This window comes from Bos javanicus, chromosome 20 (assembly GCF_032452875.1).
Source record: "Bos javanicus breed banteng chromosome 20, ARS-OSU_banteng_1.0, whole genome shotgun sequence".
In the NCBI taxonomy this organism is placed as follows: Eukaryota; Metazoa; Chordata; class Mammalia; order Artiodactyla; family Bovidae; genus Bos; species Bos javanicus.
Genome location: NC_083887.1, coordinates 53,418,763 through 53,446,308, shown reverse-complemented (window position 1 = coordinate 53,446,308; position 27,546 = coordinate 53,418,763). Strand labels below are relative to the sequence as shown.

The following is a 27,546-nucleotide window of genomic DNA, read 5'->3' as shown; positions in this document are numbered from 1 at the left end:
TATGAGCTGCACGCACTTTTTGTATTAATTGTGTTCTAGATACATGCCCAGGAGTTGGACTGCTGAATTATATGTTAATTCTATTTTAGGATTTCTGAGGAACTCTCATACTGTTTTCCATAGTGGCTACACCAACTTCCAGTGTAGGAAGATTTCCTTTCCTGCACATCCTCTCCAGTATCTGTGGTTATATTTGTAGACCGTTTAGTGATTCTGACTCATGTTAGGTGGTACATTATGGCAGTTTTTATTTGCATTTCTCTAATAATTAGCAGTACTGAACATTTTTTCATGTGTCTATTGCCCATCTGTATATCTTCTTTGGAGAAAAGTCTAGGTCTTCTACCCATTTCTCAACTGAGTTGTTTGTGTTTTGTTGTTGAGTTGTATGAGTTGTTTATATATTTTGGAAATTAAGCACTTTTTACTTATATCATTTTCAAATATTTTCTCCCATTTTGTAGGCTGCTTTTTTTTTTTTTTTTTTGCTTTATAATGGTTTCCTTTGCTATGCAAAAGCTGGTAAGTTTGATTAGGTCCTATTGGTTTAATTTTTTATTCTATATCTATTGCCTTGGCAGACAGACCTAAAAAAAAATTGGTACAATTTATGTCAGAGTATCCTTCGTCTATGATTTCTTCTAGGAGTTTTATAGTGTCTTCTTTTATATTTAAGTCTTTAAGCCATTTTGAGTTTATTTTTGTGTATGTTGTGGGTCTGTACTTTAACTATAATCTAACTTCACTGAATTTGCATGGGCTGTCCAACTTTCCCAGCACGACTTTCTGAAGAAACCATTTTTTCCCCATTGTGTATTCCTGCCTTCTTTGTGGAAGATTAATTGACCAGAGGTTTGTGGGTTTATTTCTTGATTCTACATTCTGTTGTATTAATGTCTATTTCTGTGTCATTACCATGCTGTTTTGATCACTCTAGGTTTGCAGTGTTTTCTAAGTCTAGGAGGGCTATGCTTCCTGCTTTGTTCTTTTTGTTCAGGATTGTTTTGGCAATTCTGGGTCTTTTATGTTTCCATCTGTATTTTAGAATTACTGGTACTAGATCTGTGGAAAATGTCATGGGCAATTTGATAGGGATTACATTAAAACTATAGATTGCTTTGGATAGTATTGCCATCTAAACAACATTATTTCAATCTGAGAGCATGAAATATCATTTTATTTCTTTTAATCATCTTTAATGTCCCTTATTGATGTTTTATGTTTCTCAGCATATAAGTCTTTCACCTTCTTACTCAGGTTTATTTCTTTTTTTAATTTTTTTAAATTTTATTTTTAAACTTTACAATATTGTATTAGTTTTGCCAAATATCAAAATGAATCCACCACAGGTATACATGTGTTCCCCATCCTGAACCCTCCTTCCTCCTCCCTCCCCATACCTTCCCTCTGGGTCGTCCCAGTGCACCAGCCCCAAGCATCCAGTATCGTGCATCGAACCTGGACTGGCGACTCGTTTCATACATGAGTTTATTTCTAAGTATTTCAATTTTTGGTGCAATTTAAAAAATTTGTTTATAGTCTTTTTCTGCTATTTCATGGTTAGTATAAAGAAATTCACTGATTTCTTTATATTAATCTCATATCCTATCCTTCCGAATTCATTTCTCAGTTCTAGTACTTTGTGTGTGGAATCCCTAGGGTTTCTATATAGAGTATCATGTCATCTGCATATAGTGACAATTTTACTTCTGCCCTTCCAATTGGAAACACTTTCTCTTGTCTGACTGCTGTGGCTACTTCTTCCCTCTTCTTCAGTATTTTTTTTTAAATTTAAATTTATTTATTTTAATTGGAGGCTAATTACTTTACAATATTTTATTGGTTTTGCCATACATCAACATGAATTCACCATGGGTGTACACATGTTCCCAATCCTGAACCTCCCTCCCACCTCACTCCCCGTACCATCCCTCTGGTTCATCCCAGTGCACCAGCCCCAAGCATCCTGTATCCTGTATCAAACCTGGACTGGTGATCCATTTCTTATATGATATTATACATGTTTCAATGCCATTCTCCCAAATCATCCCGCCCTCTCCCTCTCCCACAGAATCCAAAATACTGTTCTATACATCTGTGTCTCAATTGTTTCTTCAGTCTTTTGGAAGAGTTTGAGAGGGATTAGCAAAATTTATTCTTTATATTTTGTATGAAGATAAGATTTTAGGCCAAAAACATTTTGCATGTTAAATCTGTTCTAGCTATTGATTGATGTACTCTTACAACATTTTTTCCTGGCGATATCCCTGTCCTATTTACCTCTGGAAAAAAGAGATTTATGTTTTTTTCCTAAAGCAATCATTAAATTATGCCCCATCAAAATTACTTAGCTTCTGAGTGTATAATACTGCATAACTTATCCTATGGATGGGAGTTACAAATAAACTCCACTTGCTTGCTTAGAACATCTGTGCTGCAGTTGCATGGAGAAAACAACACCAGTGCTATTCAATAGCACATATATGAAAAATTGGAAAGTGGTATCAAAGGTAAGAAACATTTTAAAGAGATGAGAAAATTAAATTTAAAGCAACAGATATTTGTTTCCTTTTTATGGTAAAACACATAACACAAGGTGGCAAAAGACATGTTCTAGACACAATGTCGTTTGCTAGGAGGTGTGAATAAACAAAAGCAAGATAGGTATGTTTCTTTCAAGAATAATATAGTGTATTCATATATAGAATATAAAATATAAATAATAGCTACATTCATCAAAATGGATATATAAATGATAACTGCAAGCAAATATTAGGAGTTATCCAGGATATTGGGAATGTATTTCCTCTCATCTCTAAAGTAATCATGTAAGGTAATCATTGGTTTGTTCATTTTAAAGATGATGAAATAGAGGCTCAGAGAGAATAAATTACTTTTCTGAAGCCACAGCCATTAACTCTTTCCACTGTGTCATGCTACTTTTCATATACAAATGTAGTTATTGAAAGTCATGATTTGATTGCAGTAGCCCACAAATAGTATATTGGAATAGTTCAAAGAGAAAGAGATGACAAAAGAAATTAAAAATTTTAGCTTTCATGTATCAGTAAGTTATTCTTATTGAGTATTGGATTCTTCTGCCCTACTCACCAATGCTTTCTCTTTTTCATCCACTGAGAATGACCATTTTTAATATCCCCAAAGAGAATACATTATAAATATGAGTACTAAAAGATGTTGAGGCAACATAAAGATTGAGAATGGCAGCTACAGATAAAAAGCTATAGACTTAAGCAGCAATCTTACTCCTGGGCATATACCTAGAGAAAAACCATAATTCAAAAAGATAACATGTACCTCAGTGTTCATAGCAGCCCTATTTACAGTAGCCAGGACACGGAAGCAACCTAAATGTCCACTGACAAAGAAATGGATAAAGAATTGATAGATATATACAATGCAGTGTTACTTATCAATCGAAGGGGGGAAAATGGGTCATTTGCAGATGTGAGTGAATCTAGAGCGTGTCATACAAAGTGAAGTAAATCATAAAGAGAAAAACAAACATCATATATTAATTCATGAATGTGAAATCTAGAAAAATGGTATAGATGATCTTATCTGCAAAGCAAAAATAGAGACACAGAGGTAGGGAACAAATATATTGATAATGAGGGTGAAAGGAGGGTGATGGGAGGAAATGCGAGATCGGGATTTACACATACAGTACTGATGAAAAGTGAAAGTTAAAGTCGCTCAGTCATGTCTGACTCTTTGTGACCCCAAGGTCTACACAGTCCTTGGAATTCTCCAGGCCAGAATATTGGAGTGGGTAGCCTTTTCCTTCTCTGGGGATCTTCCCAACCCAGGGATCAAACGAGGTCTCCTGCATTGCAGGTGGATTCTTGACCAGCTGGGTCACAAGAGAAGCCCAAGAATCCTGGATTGATACTATGTATAGAAGAGATAACTAATGAAAACATACTCTGTAATACAGGGAACTTTACTAAATGCACTCTGGTGACTTGAATGCGAAGGAAATACCAAAGGGAGAGGATATATGTATATGAATGGCTGATATATTTTACTATACAGTAGAAACTAAGACAATATTGTAAAGCAACTATACTCCAGTACATATTAATTTTAAAAAAGAAGTATTGAGTAGAGAACAATTAATTTTGAAAATCAAATAGGTTTCCATGAGTCATTCCACTTGCATGGCTCTTAAATAAACTCTGAGAAGCCCAGAGCATTAATATTATTGATTTTATTTACATATGGTTATCAAGTGCCTTAAACAAAGAATTATTCCTTTGGGTCAATCACCCCTAGAAACCAGCTACATCTAGCAGTCAATCAAGCATACAGCTGGAGAGAGCAGTTCACCAGTGTTCGGCAGGACTTAGGGATGTGAAAAACAGTGAACCATCTTGACAGGCATACTACTGTTCCTGGATTTGTTTTCAAGTGGTGCTATCAGAGGAACTGAGCATTTTGAGTGTGTAGAGTCTATGTCAGTAAAACCATAAGTAAAACTACAAATGCTCAGCTAGCAGAGGAAATGCCACCTATAATGCATCATAAACATTTATTCACACAATGACTATATGAATAAATGCTTCAAGAATGTGAAACAAATTTCAGTTGTTGATGATAACTGTGTCTAATGCTGACACACACACATATAATATTTTTACTAATTATGTCATAATTTCTAATATGTATAATATTATCAGTAGATAAATAGATAGTAGAGAGCTTTTCAAAGCTGTTTATGCTTTCATTTTCTTTTATTTTAGTTTGCATATAGTTTCTTCACAGAGAAGGATTGGGACCACAAAGCCCTCATCTCTTAACATCAAACTTACTTCTGTTTTGGATGAATGCTTCACAAACTAGGGACGACAGTCTCTGATGAGTCTTTTGCAAACGTGGGTGTGCCCACAGGAAAGCTTGTCCGTCAGTACTTTTTGGTGGATTCGCAGAGCTGCCCATATATTCGTGTACCTGATCCTTCCCAATAGGAAGGGCTTTTATTATTTTCTCCCAAGAAAAGTGCATGGGTTTTGTTGAGATCATCAGATCAGATCAGATCAGTTACTCAGTCATGTCCGACTCTTTGTGACCCCATGAATCGCAGTACGCCAGGCCTCCCTGTCCATCACCAACTCCCGGAGTTCACTCAGACTCATATCCATTGAGTCAGTGATGCCATCCAGCCATCTCATCCTCTGTCGTCCCCTTCTTCTCCTGCCCACAATCTCTCCCAGCATCAGAGTCTTTTCCAATGAGTCAACTCTTGGCATGAGGTGGCCAAAGTACTGGAGTTTCAGCTTTAGCATCATTCCTTCCAAAGAAATCCCAGGGCTGATCTCCTTCAGAATGGACTGCTTGGATATCCTTGCAGTCCAAGGGACTCTCACGAGTCTTTTCCAACACCACAGTTCAAAAGCATCAATTCTTTGGCACTCAGCCTTCTTCACAGTCCAAATCTCACATCCATACACGACCACAGGAAAAACCATAGCCTTGACTAGACGAACCTTTGTTGGCAAAGTAGTCTCTGCTTTTGAATATGCTATCTAGGTTGGTCATAATTGTCCTTCCAAGGAGTAAGCATCTTTTAATTTCATGGCTGCAGTCACCATCTGTAGTGATTTTGGAGCCCAGAAAAATAAAGTTTGACACTGTTTCCACTGTTTCCCCATCTATTTCCCATGAAGTGGTGGGACCGGATGCCATGATCTTCATTTTCTGAATGTTGAGCTTTAAGCCAAATTTTTCACTCTCCACTTTCACTTTCATCAAGAGGTTTTTGAGTTCCTCTTCACTTTCTGCCATAAGGGTGGTGTCATCTGCATATCTGAGGTTATTGATGTTTCTCCCAGCAATCTTGATTCCAGCTTGTGTTTCTTCCAGTCCAGTGTTTCCCATGATGTACTCTGCATATAAGTTAAATAAACAGGGTGACAATATACAGCCTTGACAAACTCCTTTTCCTATTTGGAACCAGTCTGTTGTTCCATGTCCAGTTCTAACTGTTGCTTCCTGACCTGCATACAAATTTCTCAAGAGGCAGATCAGGTGGTCTGGTATTCCCATCTCTTGAAGAATTTTCCACAGTTTTTTGTGATTCACACAGTCAAAGGCTTTGGCATAGTCAATAAAGCAGAAATAGATGTTTTTTCTGGAACTCTCTTGCTTTTTCCATGATCCAGCACATGTTGGAAATTTGATCTCTGGTTCCTCTGCCTTTTCTAAAACCAGCTTGAACATCAGGAGGTTCACGGTTCACATATTGGTGAAGCCTGGCTTGGAGAATTTTGAGCATTACTTTACTAGCGTGTGAGATGAGTGCACTTGTGTGGTAGTTTGAGCATTCTTTGGCATTGCCTTTCTTTGGGATTGGAATGAAAACTGACCTTTTCCAGTCCTGTGGCCACTGCTGAGTTTTCCAAATTTGCTGGCATATTGAGTGCAGCACTTTCACAGCATCATCTTTCAGGATTTGGAATAGCTCAACTGGAATTCCATCACCTCCACTAGCTTTGTTCGTAGTGATGCTTTCTAAGGCCCACTTGACTTCACATTCCAGGATGTCTGGCTCTAGGTCAGTGATCACACCATCGTGATTATCTGGGTCCTGAAGATCTTTTTGTACAGTTCTTCTGTGTATTCTTGCCATCTCTTCTTAATATCTTCTGCTTCTGTTAGGTCCATATCATTTATGTCCTTTATCGAGCTCATCTTTGCATGAAATGTTCCTTTGGTATCTCTAATTTTCTTGAAGAGATCCCTGCTGCTGCTGCTAAGTTGCTTCAGTCGTGTCCGACTCTGTGCGACCCCTGAGATGGCAGCCAAGCAGGCTCCCTCATCCCCGGGATTCTCCAGGCAAGAACACTGGAATGGGTTGCCATTTCCTTCTCTAATGCATGAAAGTGGAAAGTCGTGTCCGACTCTGAGCGACCCATAGACTGCAGCCTACCAGGCTCCTCTGCCCATGGGATTTTCCAGGCAAGAGTACTGGAGTGGGGTGCCATTGCCTTCTCCGGAAGAGATCCCTAGTCTTTCCCATTCTGTTGTTTTCCTCTATTTCTTTGCATTGATCGCTGAAGAAGGCTTTCTTATCTCTTCTTGCTATTCTTTGGAATTCTGCATTCAGATGTTTATATCTTTCCTTTTCTCCTTTGCTTTTTGCTTCTCTTCTTTTCACAGCTATTTGTAAGGCCTCCCCAGAGATCATAGCAGTTTCTTTATAATTCTCATTCTGTGAAACTCTTTAGTTAACACCAGATTAAGAGAAAAATTTACAAAATCCTTTTTAAATAAAAGCATATGAAATTTTACTGACTGAAGTGGAGCAATCCAGTGAGGGGAAAAATGAAAAAAGTGAAGAACGAAACAAGCAAGGATCAAGAAATACAAAGAGGACAAATAATGATTGTAGTGAGTAAATTATTGTAAATAAAAATAACTGGTAGTAGATACAGAAAAGGATGAGAAATATTGCTAAGATAATAAAAGGTCTAAGCCATGCATATTTGGTGAAATATTTCTTTAACAAAATGGGAAATGCATATGTTTTAAAAGAAGGCTAACACATGTCTCTGTGAGAGAAGGACAGTGTCTTCTCTTAGAAATTTTCTGTCTTCTGTTTTATTCTCTTTTGTGTGTGTGTGTGTGTGTGTGTGTGTGTGTGTGTGTCTTGGACTGCAAGGAGATTTAACCAGTCCATACTAAGGGAAATCAGTACTGAATATTCAATGGAAGGACTGATGCTGAAGCTGAAACTCCAATACTTTGGCCACCTGATCCGAACAACTGACTCAATGGAAAAGACACTGATGCTGGGCAAGTTTGAAGGCGGGAGGAGAAGGGGACGACAGAGGATGAGATGGCTAGATAGCATCACAGAGTTTCTGGACAGGAGTTTGAGCAAGCTTCGGGAGTTGGTGATGGACAAGGAAGCCTGGCGTGCTGCAGTCCATGGGGTCACAATGACTCAGACAGGACTGAGTGACTGACCTGACTGACTGATCGTGGTCTGCATGCACTCTGTTGTGTTCAACTCTTTGTGACTCCATGAACTGTAGCCCACCAGGCTGCTCTGTCCATTCAATTTCCCAGGCAAGAATACTGGAGTGGGTAGCCATTCCCTTCATCAGTGAATGTTTCCAACCCAGGATCAACCTGCATCTTCTCTTAGAAGAAAACAATCCATATTGTATTGGTACTTTGAGAAGGGGTAGACCTCCTTGTGGGTGTCAGATGAACAAAAGTGTAAAAAAAAGAAAGATCTGTATTTATCTGCATAATTAAAAAAAATCTTATTTCTGTGGAACATTCAAAGGTATTGAGAAGATGGAAACAAATAAACAACAACAACAGAAAAAACGGCTCAAAGAGTGAGGGAGATGCGGCTCCTTTGAAATAAAATTGCAGTTGAAATTTCCAATGAGACAGATTAATGAAGAATTTGGAATATTTATTTTTCTGTTTCAAGTTGATTTCTTTTTACATGAGTCATAATTACCTCCCACACTTCCTCAACCTTCAAAAAATTCTAGTTCCTCCAGGATCCTATGTCAGCAGATTTTGGGTAATGAAGAAGTGGTGATTTTGTTCTCCAGTAGAAGTAGACTGAAGACAGTAGCCCTAAGAACTAAAACTGGAGTTAGGACCTAGAAATCAGAGAAGAGGCTTCTTCCCTGCTTCTATTTGAAACTTCAGAAGAATACCGGGGACAGCAGTTTTCTTCCCACTCTGCAGGGAATGGCAGCTTTAGCCATTTATCTCACATTTAAAAGACAGGTTTATTGAAAAAGGTTGGAAGAAGTAGGCACATAAGATCAAAGGAAAAGAAAATGAGAGAAAGAAAAAAAAACAGAAAAAAAATGAATATTAAAGACCATAATTTAATTATTCTTTTCTGATCCAGATGTTCAACCTGTCTAAATTCAATAAGTGAAAGAGAAGAACATTTTAGAAAAATAAAATAATTATGTTAAATTATGGTAATAACATACAATGAGAGTTACATAGAAACTCGGGTTATTTTGGAAACCATACTTCATGAATCATATTTCTATAAATACAGTGTTGTCATGTACTTGTTACACGACACGCGAATCATTTGTGCATTTTTGTGCATAGTTGCTCAGCAATGTCTGACTCTTTGCAACCTCCCGGACTGCAGCCAGCCAGTTTCCTCTGCCCATAGGATTTTCCCAGCAAGTATACCAAAGCAGTTGCCATATCCTCCTCCAGGGGATCTTCCCGATCCAGGGATCGAACCTGTGTATCCTTCAGTTCCTGCATTGGCAGGTGGATTCTTTACCACTGAGACACCTGGGAATCCTGCTAGAATCATTATGGAAGACATAAAGATGAGTAATGGAAATTATCAAGGAGTTTCAATTTTAGGAATTCATTTTTCAACTATATACATGTAAAACATGTTTTCATTTCACAGGAATAATTTTCTCTGTTATTTTGCAACTCACTAATGATTTTTTTTATGGTGATGCCCTCAAATACTTGGTCTTCTAACAGCAGTTACAATAGTTTTCTAACAGCAGCTACATATTCATTCCTGAGATACAATCTCATTCCTGAGATTCCTTTGAAAAGGATCATAAACTAGAAGGTTACCTGACTGACAGGAATAGAAAAAAATAATAATAAAAAGGTGTTTATAGAAGACCAAAGATGGAGCATATGTTAGGAAATATAATAAAAATAATAATAATTACAAAAAATTAAATTTGTAATTGTTTTACATATTACATGATGCTCAGTCATGTCCAACTCTTTGTGACCCCATGGATTATACAGCCCATGGAGTTTTCCAGGCCAGAATACTGGAGTGGGTAGCCTTTCCCTTCTCCAGGAGGATCTTCCTAACCCAGGGATTGAACCCAGGACTCCCACATTGCAGGCGGATTCTTTACCAGCTGAGCCACAAGGAAAGCCCAAGAATACTGGAGTGGGTAGCCTATGCTCTCTCCAGTGGATTTCCCTAACCCAGGAATCGAACTGGGGTCTCCTGCATTGTAGACAGATTCTTTACCAACTGAACTATCAGGGAAGCCCAATAATTACCACAGAAATCAAATTTCTAATAAAAATAGATCATTTTTCTACCAAATTTTTATAAACTTAATTTATAGTTAAAGTTAGATATTTCCTCAGTAAAGATATTAGAAACATATTTCCAAGAATAAGGCACTATGTGGGATCTGGTTTGGAGAGCAACAAAAACATGGTCATGTCCACACATTAAAAGAGCTGTTATGATATCATTTATGTGTAAAATTTAAAAACATGGAATTTGTAAAAGACAGAGAGTAAAGCGGTGGTCACCAGGGGATGGGGGAGTGGAGGGGATAAGAGTGATCATCTTTAAGAGTACAAATTTATACCAAGTAGTAAATAAATAAGCCCTGGAGAATGCAAGGCACAGGATACTGAATATAGATACCATAGCACCATATTTACGTAATGTGACAAATATCACTGTATTACAATCATATTACAATAGGTAAATGTATCAAAGTGACACAATGTATATCTTTAACTTACACAGTTTTACATCTCGAATTTATTAGATTTATAAAAAGGGAGCTCTCAAAGTAGAGGAAAAGTAATACGTGAGCAGAAGTTATATTTTTCATCTTTTATGAGATCTACAAAGAGGGAGTGTAAAGATCAAAGAAGTTAGTTCTGACTAGAGAGTACAGGGAACCAACCAGAATTGGAGGAGTCTGCCTTGGAAGGATTAGCCTGAAGGGAATAATAGTCTAACTCGAAAAAAATGCACAAATCGTACTTGGCTGAAATACAGAGGTTGATGGGAGATAGATACATAGACAGACAGAAGACAGAAATAATATTATCCTAAGGCAGTCTAGATTTCATTTTAAATATCTAAGATATTTGATTAGGGGAAAATCTTAAGGGAGTCAGTGGAATGGTAGTATATTTCTGGGGAATAAATAGCCTCTTAGAATAGATATAAATATATGGATGAAAATTGAATTGCTTGGTGATTGTTCTCCACAGATGATGCTTATTTAGGTTCACAGTCTAAACAAAACAACTGGAATACTTTCTGTCAACCATCTATTCAATGTTCAAAACTTAATTATCATGGAGCTAATAGGACTCGAGATACCAATATATTAATTTCTGACCTTTTCTGCAACAGTCACTATTGAGAAGCAGCATACACAGAGTGAAGTACAAAAGAAGATAAATCTGTGTGATTTTTTTTTAAACAGGAAGAAATGGTATAAAACATGCTTTAATTAACCAACACGGATTCCTATCATTTCCTATTATTTACATTTGATAGTCAATGAGATTATTTTCCCCCTTCCTGGTAATAGCTGGTAAATTTTGTTACAAGAAGTTAATAATTGTGAAAAAGCATATTCAATTCATTTCTTTGTCTGCTTGTTTAGCTTTATTTAAGTTTAATTTACATACCATGAAATTTACTTAAGTGTTCAATTTAAGCCAGTTCAATTATATAGATCCATCTAAGGCTACAACAAACAGTTCAACTGACTAACACAGAACACTAATCTATGACTTTTTCCAAGAGAACTGTACACAAAGCAGTTCATCTGAACAGATGTTATTAATTTTATTCATGTCAATAGGATATGATGATATCATTGCTACTGAGAAGGAGAGTTATCAGACCTGTCTCTTGAGAAACCTGTATGCAGGTCAGGAAGCAACAGTTAGAACTGGAACAATAGACTGGTTCCAAATGGGAAAAGGAGTCCATCAAGGCTGTATATTGTCACCTTGCTTATTTAACTTATGTGCATAGTACATCATGAGAAATGCTGGGCTAGAAGAAGCACAAGCTGGAATCAAGATTGCTGGGAGAAACATCAATAACCTCAGATATGCAGATGACTCCACCCTTATGGCAGAAAGTGAAGAAGAACTAAAGAGCCTCTTGATAAAAGTGAAAGAGTAGAGTAAAAAAGTTGGCTTAAAGCTCAACATTCAGAAAACTAAGATCATGGCGTCTGCTCCCATCACTTCATGGCAAATAGATGGGAAAACAGTGGAAACAGTGGCTGACTGTATTTTTTCTTGGCTCCAAAATCACTGCAAATGGTGATTTGCAGCCATGAAATTAAAAGACACTTACTCCTTGGAAGGAGTGTAGTTTGTGTACATATGTGTACACGTATTTACGTATTTGATCTTGTGTAAATATGTGTAGTTTACACAGCATATTAAAAAGCAGAGACATTACTTTGTCAACAAAGGTCCATCTAGTCAAGGCTATGGTTTTTCCAGTGGTCATGTATAGACATGAGAATTGGACTATAAAGAAAGTTGAGCACTGAAGAATTGATACTTTTGAACTGTGATCTTGGAGAAGACTCTTGAGAGTCCCTTGGACTGCAAGGAGATCCAACCAGTCCATCCTAAAGGAGATCAGTCCTGGGTGTCCATTGGTAGGACTGATGTTGAAGCTGAAACTCCAATACTTTGGCCACCTGATGCGAACAACTGACTTATTGGAAAAGCCCCTGATGCTGGGAAAGACTGAGGGCAGGAGGAGAAGGGGATGACAGAAGATGAGATGGTTGGATGGCATCAGCGAATCAATGGATATGGGTTTGGGTGGACTCCAGGAGTTGGTGATGGACAGGGAGGCCTGGTGTGCTGCGGTTTATGGGGTCACAAAATGTCGGACATGACTGAGCAACTGAACTAAACTGAACCGATAGTTCAGTTTTTTTTTTTTTTAAACAGGAAGATCTTGCAACTTCAAGATGATAGTAATTTTGTTTTTCAAATATGCATTCCCAATGGAGTATAAAAGAAAACTACCTCTGGTTCCATTCTCTGATCTCATAAATATCAACAATTAGTATAACTTTTGATATTAAGTCAGCATGACAAATTTCCTTTTCCAGTTTAGCACTGGTTCTCAAACTGTAAAATGGCTACTCATATACAGAGAACAATATGCTTTCTGTGGATCATGGATTTTGGATTGAGAGGAATAAAAGTCTTCTTGGGGAACCTGCTCTACACCTCCCTGGGCAGTGCATTGTGCTGTCAAGCTGATTTATCATCCTGCAAAGCACATTTCATGATGATCAACTACCAGAATTGTATGGGCCTATACATAAAAATAACCTAACCAGAGTGACTACCCTGCCAACCTATTACTCAGCAATCTTTTGCGTGTGATTTTCACCTTGTGTACTTGTTGCATGATCACAAAATAACTACTGTACTGCCAACGATTAGCTATGTGCTTAAATCTAGAAGATGCAAAGGCTGAAAGAGGAACCCCTGGCACATGTATAGAGATATCAAAACCTTCCTAGTACCTCCTGGTGGTCTTTGCTTTTTGTCTCACTGACCAGAACTAGGTCACAGAAGCTGAAGGCAGGCTGGGAAATGTAACTTTTTAACTGAGTTATGTTAACTCAGCTATACTGAGAAAATCAGGATTCTGATAGGATCAGCAAAATAAGAAATTAATATTGAGTGGACAACCACTTGTGTCTACCATAGTGCATTAACTCTTTCCTAAATGCTTTATAAATGGCCTGCATGTTTTGTTAAATACCATAGAGTCTGCTGAAATTCAGGCAATATTTAGAATTCTTCCCTATAGAAGACAAATAGGACAATATTTCTTTCAGTAATTTGATAATATGGCACAGTTTTGAATGAGTATATTATATTTTTCTCTAAGAGTAGCATATTATCTATCATTGGGATTACCAAATAATATTTTGGGGCATTATGTACTCAATCATAGCAAAATGATTTGAAAATATATCTAGAATAATTTGTACATGCTTATTATCATTATTTGACTTAGGGATGTTACAAAGGAAAAAAAATGATAAAACATATTATACTGCAGAATAGTCTATGTTCTGTAGATATTGTGAAGCATAACTTAAATATTTTAACTTCTTAGTTATTAATAAATATAGAATATTTCATTGGGAAAAAACCATATTCAAGTAGGTTTCTTATAGAATTATGAAAAATGGGGCTTCCATGTGGCACTAGTGGTAAAGAATCTGCCTGTGAATGCAGGAGAAGTAAGTGATACGGTTGGATCCTTGAGTAGGGAAGATCCCCTGGAGGAGGGCATGGCAACCTATTTCAATATTCTATCCTGGAGAATCCCACATACATAGGAGCCTGGCAGCCTACAGTCCATAGGGTCACAAAGAGGCAGACGAGACTGAAGCAACCTAGTCCATGCACACAGAATATTTAAGAGGCTTTACCTCTTTTATCCAAGCATACATAATACCTTCCTACAAACATTTTATTTGTTCATTTGTGAAATGAGATAAATTTGAAGTTAAATATAGAGACTAAATAGGATGAAAATTGTTGATGTAATTATATCATACAGACTGAAGAATGTTATAAATCTTGTTTTCAGTTACATTCTAGGAAAATTATTGAGGCCCTCCACTAAGTGCTTTTTTTTTTTATAGCTGATTGATTTCTGATATAAGAAGTTAAGAAAAGGTCATTTTTGAGAATCAAAGCTATTGTTCATTAAGACCTATGTGTTAGTGATAATTATTTCATAGAACGTGTGACACTTTGCCTCATCTAGAGACACTATTCTGCATTGGGACAGTCATATCTAAAGTTAAAAGACTAGTTACTTTGTCTAACTTATTCCTCTTTAAATTGTTGTTCAGTCGCCCAGTCATGACCGACTCTTCATGACCTCATGGACTGCAGCACACTAGGCTTCCCCATCCCTCACAATCTCCTGGAGTTGCCCAAGTTCCTGTCCATTGCATCAGTGATATCATCTAACCATCTCAACCTCTGTCGTCTCCTTCTCCTTCTGCCTTCGATCTTTCCCAGCATTATTATCTTTTTTCAGTGAGTCAGCTCTTCACAGTATGTGGCCAGAGTATTGGAGATTCAGCTTCACCATCAATCCTTCTAATGAATATTCAGGGTTGATTTCCTTTAAGATTGACTGTTTTGATCTTCTTGCTGTCCAAAGGAATCTCAAGAGTCTTCTCCAGCACCACAATTGGAAAGCATCAATTCTTCAGCACTCTGCCTTCTTTATGGTCCATCTCTCACAACCGTGCATGACTACTGACAAGACCATGGCCTTGACTATACAGACCTTTGTTGGCAGAGTGATATCTTTGTTTTTAACACACTGTCTAGGTTTGTCATAGCCTTCCTGCCAAGAAACACTCATTTTCTAATTTCAAGGCTGCAGTCACCATCTGCAGTGACTTTAGGGCCCAAGAAGAGGAAATCTGTCACTGTTTACACCATTTCCCATTCTATTTGCCATGAAGTAATGGGACCAGATGCCATGATCTTACTTAAAAAAAAAAATTAGTTTTAAGTTGGCTTTTTCACTCTCCTCCTTCACCCTCATCAAGAGGTTCTTTAGTTTCTCTCTACTTTCTGGCATTAGAGTGGTATCATCTGCATATCTGAGGTTGTTGATATTTTTCCTGGCAATTTTGATTCCAACTTATAACTCATCCAGCCTGGTATTTCACATTATGTGCTCTTTGTATAAGTTAAATAAACAGGGTGACAATAAACAGGCATGTCCTTTCTCAATCCTGAACCACTTAGTTGTTCCATACATGGTTCTAACTGTTGCTTCTTGACTGGCATACTGGTTTCTTGGAAGACAGGTAAGATAATCTGGTACTCCCATCTCTGTAAGAGTTTTCCACAGTTTGTTATGACCCACACACAGTCAAAGGCTTTAGCATAGTTAATTAAACAGAGGTAGATTTTTTTTTTTTTTTTGAATTCCCTTGTTTTCTCTGTGATCCACCAAAAGTTGGCAATTTGATCTTTGATTCCTTCGCCTTTTCTAAACCCAGCTTGAACATCTGAAAGTTCTTGGTTCACGTAATGCTGAAACCTAGCATACAGGATTTTGAGCATAACCTACTAGCATGGGAGATGAATGCAACTGTCTGATGGTTTGAATATTTTTAATAATGCCCTTCTTGGGAATTGAGATGAAGATTGACCTTTTCCAGTCCTGTGGCCACTGCTGGGTCTTCCAAATTTGCTGTCATATTGAGCGCAGCACTTTGATAGTATCATCTTTTAAGAATTTGAATGGCGCTGCTGGAATCCCATCACCTCCACAGGCTTTTTTGGCAGCAGTTCTTCCTAAAGGCCCACCTGACTTCACACTTCAGAATGTCTAGTTCTGGGTAACTAACCACACAATCCTGATTATTCAGGTCATTAAGATCTTTTTTGTGCTTATTCTTTCCATCTTTTGTGTGCTCTTTCCATCTCATCTTGAGCCTTTCTGCTACTATTAGGTCTTTACCATTTCTGTCCTTTACTGTGCAGATCTTTGGATGAAACTTTCCTTGGATATTTCCAATTTTCTTGAAAAGATTTCTTTCCCCTTCTGAGAAGTCTTTCCCCTTCTGTTGTTTTCCTCTAATTCTTTGCATAGCTAAATGGCTAGCTTTAAATTACCATTCCACATTTTCTAAAAGTATATTTCTTCTATTAATAATATTCATATAAATAATCTTCCTTGAAATTTTGGAAAGAAATTTAAAGACATAAAATTTAATAGTAGAACACTCTTTTAGTGGAACACTTTTACAATTTTGTATAGTTATTTGGAGTAAAAAATATTCCATATGAAACCATTTTTTTTCCTGTTTCAGATAAGACTCAAATTCATTACAGTGAGCTTTGTAGTAATTTTGGAAATTCTCCCCAATATTAAAGGGAGAAAAATGAGAGAACTTTACTGAGTAATGATGCTTTTCCAGTGTCTGGATTAACTGAGAGCACTGTATTACTTTCCTAGCTGGAACAGGTATTATCATTACCGGTACATAGATACAAGTAAATGGGAGCATAAAATTTATGTAGACTGATCAATTTACTATGACACTAAGTACATCCTAGGATTTGACCAGGAAGTATTTCCAAGCAATTTGGGAATAAACTTTGATATTTTGGAAAACAAATAAATATGTGTTACTTCTCTATATAAACTAAACTATAAGATAACTTTTTTTTTTCCAGAGGAAGGCCAGTTACATCTTTATTTTTTTTTTTTCATCTTTATTTTTTCATGTCTTTTTTTTTTTAGCACACTGCACAGCATGTGGGAATCTCAGTTACCTGACCAGGGATCGAACCTGCATTCCCTGCACTGGAACCACAGAGTCTTAACTACTGTAAAGCCAGGATGTCCCTCTTACTTTATTAAATTTACAATAATGCCTTTTAAAAATAAATAATGATATTATGTGTGCCTTCAGAACCAATAGCCATCACTAGGTGTAGTAGTGCATTTTACTTGATGTCAACTGCTTTGTTCCCTGTGGAATGGATGTCATTAATTCAGAAAGGTTTGACTGACAAGAGATTTGAAACCCAACGTCCGTCCTTTTTTAACATCATGTCACAGAAATGTTCAAGTACAAAAATGAGCTAGAAGTGTTGAAAAAATCTAGTATGCTCTATGTATATAACTAAAAGGTAGTCTTTCTAGTCTTTCTACTGTATGTACCTAAAAAATTAGAAGTAGCATTTATCAACAGCGATATTTAAAGTAACTATATTTTCTAATTAAATATTCATTATAACAAGAAAAATTCATAAATGTTGTATGAAAATTATTCACAATTTAAAGTATAGCTGATCTATATACTATAATGCATAAATGTCTCAATAGTCTTTATTTTAGTTGTGTGGCGAAAAACCACTGTAAGTACCATTTATGCAGACTCCTTCATTGACAATCACTGATTTATGGTTCATGTTAATAGTCAAAAGAGCTGGTAGTCATCATTGCTAGCACTGTAAGCAACTGTGGTAAAACTTAAATTGGATTTTGTAAACTACATATCCCTGTTTTCCTGATATCATATTTTAATCCAGGTTTTCATGTTTCCTAAATTGACCATAAGGAAGATTCAACACATTTCTCTGTAAACAGGCACAGACATAATTTAATATATATGAACCAGCTTTTAAAAAAGCGAGAAATAATTCATAAGTTATTGACAATGAAACAGCTAGTGGAAAAAATCAAGTGGCTACTAATACTATGATTATTTAGAGATGTGCATTCTCAATTAAAAACCTCATACCTGCCCTTTGTGAATCCTTCATTCTAAGACCCTGGAAAGAGACATGATAGATTCTTGGTTTTGTCTTTGACCTAAGTCAAGGGAACTAATCTTTTGTAGTAACTCAATTATTAAGCTTCCACTACAACCATCTGACATAAATTTGATACTTTGTAAAGATGTGAAGAATCTTTGAACATATTGATTTATTTTTAATGTAGTTGGCACTATATTAATTTGAATAGGAATGATATTTGAGTTGTGTCATTAAACAAGTCACAGTCACAGACCAGGAGCTGACTGTGGCACAGACCATGAACTCCTTATTGCCAAATTCAGACTTAAATTGAAAAAAGTCGGCAAAACCACTGGACCATTCAGGTATGACCTAAATCAAATCTCTTACAATTATACAGTGGAAGCAAAAAATAGATTCAAGGGATTAGATATGATAGAGTGCATGAAAAACTGTGGAAGGAGGTTCCTGACACTGTAAAAGAGGCAGAGATCAAGATCATCTCCAAGGAAAAGAAATGCAAAAAGGCAAAACGGTTGTCTGAGGAGGTCTTGCAAATAGATGTGAATAGAAGAGAAATGAAAGGCAAATGATAAAAGGAAAGATATACCCATATGAATGCAGAGTTCTAAAGAATAGCAAGGAGTGATAAAGACTTCCTCAGTGATCAATGCAAAGAAACAGAGGAAAACAATAGAATTGGAAAGTCTAGATAGCTATAAAGAAAATGAGAGATACCAAGGGAACATTTCATGCAAAGATGGGCACAGTAAATGACAGAAATGGTATGGACCTAACAGAAGAAGAAGATATTAAGAGGTGGCAAGAATACACAGAAGAACTATACAAAAAAAAAAAAAAAAAATCTTCATGACTCAGATAATCACGATGGTGTGATCACTCACCTAGAGCCAGACATCCTGGAATGTGAAGTCAAGTGGGCCTTAAGAGGCATCACTACGAACAAAGCTAGTGAAGGTGATGGAATTCAAGTTGAGCTTTTTCAAATCCTAAAAGATGAGGCTGTGAAAGTGCTGCACTCAATATGCCAACAAATTTGGAAAACTCAGCAGTGGCCACAGGACTGAAAAAGGGCAGTTTTCATTCCAATCCCAAAGAAAGACAATGCCAAAGAATGTTCAAATGACCACACGACGGCATTCATCTCACACACTAGTAAAGTAATGCTCAAAATTCTCCAAGCCAGGCTTCAACAGTATGTGAACTGTGAACTTCCAGATATTCAATTAGAATAGATATTCAATTAGAATAGATATTCAAATAGAATATTCAATTGGAATTAGAAAAGGCAGAGGAACCAGAGGTCAAATTGCCAACATCCATTGGATCATCGTAAAAGCAAGAGAGTTCCAGAAAACCATCTATTTCTGCTTTATTGACTATGCTGAAGTCTTTGTGTGGATCGCAAAAAACTGTGAAAATTCTTAAAGAGATGGGAATACCAGACCACCTGACCTGCCTCCTGAGAAATCTGTATACAGGTCAGGAAGCAACAGTTAGAACCGAACATGGAACAACAGTCTGGTTCCAAATAGGAAAAGGAGTACGTCAAGGCTGTGTATTGTCACCCTGCTTATTTAACTTATATGCAGAGTACATCATGAGAAACACTAGGCTAGATAAAGCACAAGCTGGAATCAAGAATGCTGGGAGAAATATTAATAACTTCAGATATGCAGATAACACAACCCTTAGGGCAGAACGTGAAGAAGTGCTAAAGAGCCTCTTGATGAAAATGAAAGAGGAGAGTGAAAAAGTTGGCTTAAAGCTCAACATTCAGAAAACTAAGATCACGGCATCTGGTCCCATCACTTCATGGCAAGTAGACTGGGAAATGGTGGAAACAGTGACAGACTTTATTTTTTGGGGGGGCTCCAAAATTACTGCAGATGGTAAATGCAGCCTGGAAGAAAAGTTATAACCAATCTAGACTGCATATTAAAAGGCAGAGACATTACTTTGCCAACAAAGCTCCATCTAGTCAAAGCTATGGTTTTTCCAGTAGTCATGTGTGGATGTGAGAGTTGGACTATAAAGAATGTTGAGCACTGAAGAATTGATGCCTTTGAACTGTGGTGTTGGAGAAGACTCTTGAGAGTCCCTTGGACTGCAAGGAGATGCAAACAGTCCATCCTAAAAGAAATCAGTTCTGAATATTCATTGGAAGGACTGATGCTGAAGCTGAAACTCCAATACTCTGGGAACCTGATGTGAACAACTGACTCATTTGAAAAGAAGCTGTTTCTGGGAACAATTGAAGGCAGAAGGAGAAGGAGACAACAGAGAATGAGATGGTTGGATGGCATCACTGACTCAATGGACGTGAATTTCAGCAAACTTCGGGAGTTGGTGATGGACAGGGAGGCCTGGCGTGCCACAGTCCATGGGGCTGCAAAGAGTTGGATACAGCTGAGCGACTGAACTGAACTGAACCTAATAAACAAGCATTAGCCAAAATGTCTCTTTACTTTAGTTCTCTGAGCACTTAATATGGCTTTCTTACTCAGCTGCCTTCTTCATAATACTCAGTTTAGGGTTAGGACTTTTCATAAGCATTAAAACAGTTCTTCATATAATAACTCTAAAAGTTTTCTTTGCTGAATTAAATGAAAATGTTTAAGTAGAATGCTTCCCTTGTAGTTCAGTCAGTAAAGAATCTGCCTGCAATGCAGGAGACCTGGGTTCGGTTCCTGGGTTGGGAAGATCCCCTGGAGAAGGAAATGGCAACCCACTCCAGTATTCTTGCCTGGAGAATCCCATAGACAAAGGAGCCTGGCAAGCCATATTCCACGGGGTTGCAAGAGTCTGACATGACTTAATGACTATACCACCACCACCATCCTCATAAATGGGGCTTCTCTGGTAGCTCGTCAATAAAGAATCCTCTTGGAATGCAGGAGACATGGGTTCAATATCTGGATTGGGAAGATCCCTTGGAGAAGGAAATGGCTACCCACTCCAGTATTGTTGCCTGGGAAATCTCATGGACAGAGGAGCCTAGCAGGGAGCCTAACAGGAGCCTAACAGTCCATGGGGTGGCAAAGAGTCAGACTTGACTTAGCAATGAAAAAACAACAACATCTTCATAAAGCCTACATTAACACAATTTCTACATATATGTGGCTAGAAATATTATATGTTTTTTACAATTCATTGTCATCTTTGTTAATTTTTCAGTTTTCTGATCTTTCAAACAGTAGTTAATATTAAATCAATCATTAAGAAGTATTCTCCTGTTGTTGTTCCATATTAAGCAAGCAATATGAAATAACAAAAACAAAACTTATTTGAAGCAATAAATTATTCACAAGATTTATGTTTCATCATGTTGATTAACGAGATTCAGTAGAAAACAATGCATACCTTATTAAACAAATTATCTATAGTATAATAATTCAAGAGCCACGAATCTTAACCATAAGCACTCACAGCTCTATTTGAATACAAAAGTTCTGCTGCATTATAATTAGTCTTCGTTGAAAGGACTAACTAGAAATGTCATAATATAAGATGAAGTGAAAGTTGCTCAGTCGTGTCCAACTCTTTGTAACCCCATGGACTACATAGCCCAAGGAATTCTCCAGGCCAGAATACCGGTACAGGTAAGCCTTTCCTTTCTCCAGGAAATCTTCCCAACCCAGGGATCGAACTCAGGTCTCCTGCATTGCAGGCAGATTTCTTAGCAGCTGAGTCACCAGGGAAGCCAATATACCTTTTAACACAATGGAAATAAGGCAATCCAAAGTTCTGATCTTAACCATAAGCACTCACAACTCTATTTGAATACAAAAGTTCAGCTGCATTATAATTATTCTTCTTTGAATGGACTAACTGAAAATGTTATAATCATGCTAAATGAGAGGATAGAATTAAAGTATTACTATTAAACTGTACATTTTAAAGTAACTACTCATCCAATTTTCTTATATAATATCTCATTTATAACAACTGATTCTTTACTTTTAAGGATGTTTGTATGTGTTTTATTCCAGTTATTTAAGGAACAATTTCCACCAAATTCATTAGTTCTAAGGATGTGTAATTGCATTGTAATAGATCTCTTAAGCTTAAATTACCAAAAACATCTTAGCTTTGAAGAGAACACTGAGCATTTTGTTTTATAATCCCTCTTAGCACTTTGTGAAGACAACCAGTCCAAGAGATTTGCATATTTAAACAATCTTGATAGCAGAAGACATATGCATAGACTTCCCTGATGTTTCAGCCAATACAATATTGAAATTAAAACATATCAATATGGAGGCATACATTTCATTCAATAAATATTTTTTTTAAATAAAAGAGCAAAAATTATAAGAGCAAGGATCATTTCAATAGAGCAGAACCTTAATAGCAGCCTATTTATATCTCAGATAATCATTTTTGTTTCCTGAAGGACTTAATTAATCCATAATAAATATGTACAACCAAATGCAACTTTTATTTGAATTCTGTGTTTGATATATTTGCTTCACTAAAAAACAAGCAACAGAAGAGTTCAACACTGGTCAGCTTTTATCCACATTGGCCTGCTTTCTTTGTCCAAAGTAAACATGCACACACCACACACACACACACCCCCATATACATATCTGCATATACTCACACCAACACAGGCAGACATTCAGACAGATATTCAGATGTATACAAGCACACAGAATTATTATTTGGTTTTAAAGAAGTTCAAGTGTGTGGTAAGTTTTAAAATCCATATAAGATGTCTATAGTCTAGAAATACTCTATTAAGTAAATATAACATGTATATATAAATAAACATTCAGCTCTCTAAAAGGACAGTTAATGGAATAAACTGTATGTGTGCACATGTATGCATGCATACATGTGTGTTTGTGTGTGTGTAAGCCTCAGACAAGGTAACTGGAACATAGTCTCCTTGATTCCTTCCTCCAGGATGATGCATATTTAAAGTGAGAAATACACATCTTTTATATATAAAACAATCATGGTTACTGGGAAATTACCACAAAATGAGAAACACTATTGTCAAATAATGAGTTGGCTTAAAAATGTTTATCACTACATGTCAATCATATTACAATACAGGCATGCATTAAGTCAGCATGCTGTACCCTTTTAATTACACAGCGTTTACACTTCAAATATATCTCAGTAAAAAATATTTTCTATCAATTCTGAAGTATCCTATCAGAACAAAATAAATATATGTATATAATTTTGTCCCAGAATTTTGATTACTAGGCTGATAAACATATTTACTTCTAAATATTTAGTAGTACCTTGGTACTATTAACATAAGAGCTTGCATGCTCACTCTAGGTCACATTATATTATTTATTTTTATTATATCCCAATTTTTATTTATCTCATTTATTTTATAATTATAATGCATATAATATGTGGATATATACACAGGTATATATGTGCAATTCTTCATTTACATATCTGTATCTTTACACCTTCTTCACTGTTTTCTTCTTAAGTTATGGGAATTTAAAGGGTTAAGACAGGGTGTCTGAGGTCTCCTCCTGCCCAGTGTACTTTGTGTGGGAGCACACCAGGGAAAGAAAGAAGGCACCTTCCTGCAAACGTGACAATGACAATCCTCCTAGCAATCTAATGGCATTAACCATTGTAGTAAGCTTGTCCATAGCATCTCTTCAGTTAATGTACCTCACTGTCTGAGACAATGGTTAATAAACTGTAATGTGCACTTATTGAGCAGTGTTCCCTGAAAAATGTGTTGTATGCTATGTAACTGTATGATGATAAGGAGATATTTATGATCAAATATTACCCCTGCATTAGTTATCTGGCGATGACCTTTACTTAAAGATCCCACATGTTAACTAGATTCAGAATGGATCTCACATTACCAGAAAGGATCCAGGAAGTTGTTGGAGCATCTTAGACCTCTCTCTGGTCCATCCTGATTATGTATATTCTTGAAGCTGATTATCAAACTTGAACCATTTCATACTGAACATTTGGCTACTTTTAAAAATGGGTTTATATGTATCTTTAGCCAAATTTCTATTCACAAACTCTTTACTGATAAGACCATGAATTTTTGTGGTTTATAGATTATGCTGCTAGAACATAGCCCTACACTGAATTATTGAGTATCCTTCATTACTATTTTGGCATCACATAATATAGTATGATATGACTATTTTGGCTACAAAAAAAAACAGAAGAAATAGAGCAGAATTCATATAATTTTTTAACAAATGCTTATATGTCTTTGGCTTTATTCTCAGTTAATTTCATTTACATAACACACTACTTTAAGACTGAAGTGTTATGTAATCTCTGTTTTAAACAGCATTTATCTAAATGTCACAGAAAGATTCAAAAATGAAAAGTTTTTACTGGTATGGATATAAATGATGGATAATCAGGTATTAAGGAGGACAGTTAATTTATCTTCAATTATTTAATCACACTGTCCTGGAGAAACTGAGGGCATTTTTAAAGTTCTAAAATAACAATGTCTAATGTAGAAGAGCACGCAGACATGAAGATACTGCTTTCTTTTTTTGTAGCATGCATCTGTACATCAATTATTCATAAAAGTACTAACCTGTTTTAGGGTCTACGGAGAAGTAGGGCTGTCCCTGGAGAATACTGTAAACCACTCGAGCACTGTTTCCATAGGTAGGGTCATCTGCATCAGTGGCTGTCACCTGTAGAACAGAGGTACCTGTGCATTCAGGAAAACAAATGATTAAGCACATGATTAATTTGTACCCAGAAATAAAAGGTTTATGCTGAAACATCTGTGGAAAGTAATAATTTCCTATATTTCTTAAATCATCCTTCAAACATGGTACTCGGTTTCTTTCTGTGCAACCAATTATCCTAAATGAGAGCCCAAGATGGAGCATTGGGTTTCAGTTATTTTAATGTGATTCTTTATGTGATGATACCATTATGAAGGGTCTGTTTTAACCTTCATGTAATCCGAGTGGGTTGGGTCAATTCTCAAGAATCAAATTGGTGTTAACTGGCAGGGGAGGGGAATAAAATCAAAAGTATTTTGAGGATGTACAGTTGAGTCTTGAACAATGTGGGGTTACTGACAATTTTTAAATTTTAATAATTCAGTCAATGATTTAGGTCCATGGGGAACACATGTATACCTGTGGTGGATTCATTTTGATATTTGGCAAAACTAATACAATTATGTAAAGTTTAAAAATAAAATTAAAAAAAAAATAAAACCTGGAAAAAAAAAAAAAAGAATCTAACATCTGCTTAACTACAAAGTTTTACTTTCGTGTTGAAGTTCAGACACGACTTTAAGCAAAACTAGTTCTGTAGCTTCAAAAGATCCTAGAAATAGATCCTCTGAAAATATAGATCTAGTTAATACAGAATGCCAAGTTCATCTCACAATCCTTATTAGCAGATCATATATGTACAGTTGGCCCTCCATATATATGACTACTCATATATATGACTAACCCTAACAGGAGAAGAAGGGGGTGAGAGGATGAGATGGTTGGATGGCATCACTGACTCAATGGACATGAGTTTGAGCAAATTCCAGGAGACAGTGAAGGACAGGGAGGCCTGGAGTGCTTCAGTCCATGGAGTTTCAAAGAGTGGGACATGACTGAGAGACTGAACAACAATATTTGGTTCCACATCCATGAATGTAACCAAATGCTGATCATGTTCTATCTTCTGATCTGCAGTGGTTGAATTTCCAGATATAGGACCATGGATATGGATATTGAGGGCCAACTAAAGGACCTGAGCATCTATGGGTATCCATGGCGGTGCTTCAGATACTGAGGGATAACTGTATATATAGACTTTTAGTAAAATGCCATGATTTGGGCCTCTAAATAGAATTTTTACATTGAGATGCTAAGTAAAAATATAACTAGTAATTATGCACACTCAGAAGAAAAGGACTGTTATATACCTAAAAGAAACTCTTAATTGTGGATAATAAAACATAATAATAGTGACACCAAATTCTGGTGAGAACTTAGGCCACTCACACACAGCTGGTGGAAATGTAAATTTAGCAAATTCTTAAATAAACATACATGTACCATGTAGCAGCAGCAAATTGTACTCTTGGGCATTTATGCTAAAGTCATGAAAATGTATGTTCACATAAAACCCTGTTTTACAAATATTCATGTATGTTCACATAAAAATCTGTTTTACAAATATTCAGAGATATTATTTCTAGTAGCACCAGACTAGAAACAGCTCAAATACCCTTCAATGGGAAAATGATTAAACAAACTATGGTACAATATTATTGAGGAATACTACTCAGCAATACAAATGAAAAGAATCTTAACATAAACATCACCTTGGATAAATCTTCAGGAAATCATGCCTAGAGGGTGGAAAAAGACAACCCCCAAAGACTATATACTGTATGAGTCCATGTATTTAACATTCTTTAAGTGATGCAATCTTCGAAATGGATGACAGATTAGTAGTTGCTAGAATCTGGGGGAGAAAGGTATGGATTTGGTTATAAAAGGGCAACATGAGGGATCCAGATAAAGCTGTTACTGTTCAGTATTTTGATTATGGATACACAAGAACTAAATACATGCATACACCACAGGTAAAACTAGGGACATGTAAGTAAGATTGGTAAATCATTTCAATAACCTGATTATGATATTGCTTTATAGTTTTTCAGGATGCTAGCATTGGGTAAAATGGGTAAGGATAAGAAATCTATATTATTTCTCATGACAGCATGTGAATCTATGCTGATACCAAATTTTAAAGGTTAAAAAATATATCTTCTTGCTTTACTGCTATTCCATTCTTAGAGCCCTATTTGGATTTGGATGTGTACTGTATATATACACACACACACACACACATATATATATATTTATTTATTTATTTTTTACTATAGCACTACAGTATCTGGCTTGATAAACTTTCCAGAGCTAGTCACATGTAGATGATCTCTTCCATCATTAAGTATAATAATTACTACTGTGCAATATTAAAGACTTTTGCTATGAGTTTCAATACCTGCTCAATACCTATATTCATCTCTCCAAATTGGTCAGAGAAAACCAGTAGGTAGGCATTTGTCCAAAACATTGGTATAGGAGGGAGGTATTTTCATTTAGTAACTCCTTAAATTGCAAAAATTAAAATCTATAGTAGGTACCTGGGTCAGACTAAAAAGGTAAAAAGCCTATCCTGTGTCCAAAATATTGCAAAATTATACCAGCCAAATCTTTGATCTTATAGGAAAAATGGTGATCATACTGGGCATATAGGAATTATTTAATACTAGGAGTCAGAAAAAAAAAGATGTATAGATAGAAAGCTGTAAAATAATGGCTATCTTTTAAGAAACCACACTTACAAAATTCTCAGGTTTTAAAACTTGCTCTGGCCTTACAATACTGCTTTAGGTCTAAATAATGTTAATGTCTT

General features: G+C 36.3%; 1 protein-coding gene across 5 annotated transcripts in view; it reads right to left on the bottom strand.

Moving 5' to 3' along the window:
* Window positions 1-27,546, bottom strand: part of CDH18 (cadherin 18) — a 590,306-nt gene that overhangs the window by 246,704 nt on the left and 316,056 nt on the right. For all 5 annotated transcript variants that reach the window (XM_061393836.1, XM_061393835.1, XM_061393834.1 and 2 more), the window contains exon 4: window positions 24,692-24,811. In XM_061393836.1, the coding sequence (XP_061249820.1) occupies window positions 24,692-24,811 (120 nt within the window). The remainder of the gene's footprint in view (window positions 1-24,691; window positions 24,812-27,546) is intronic.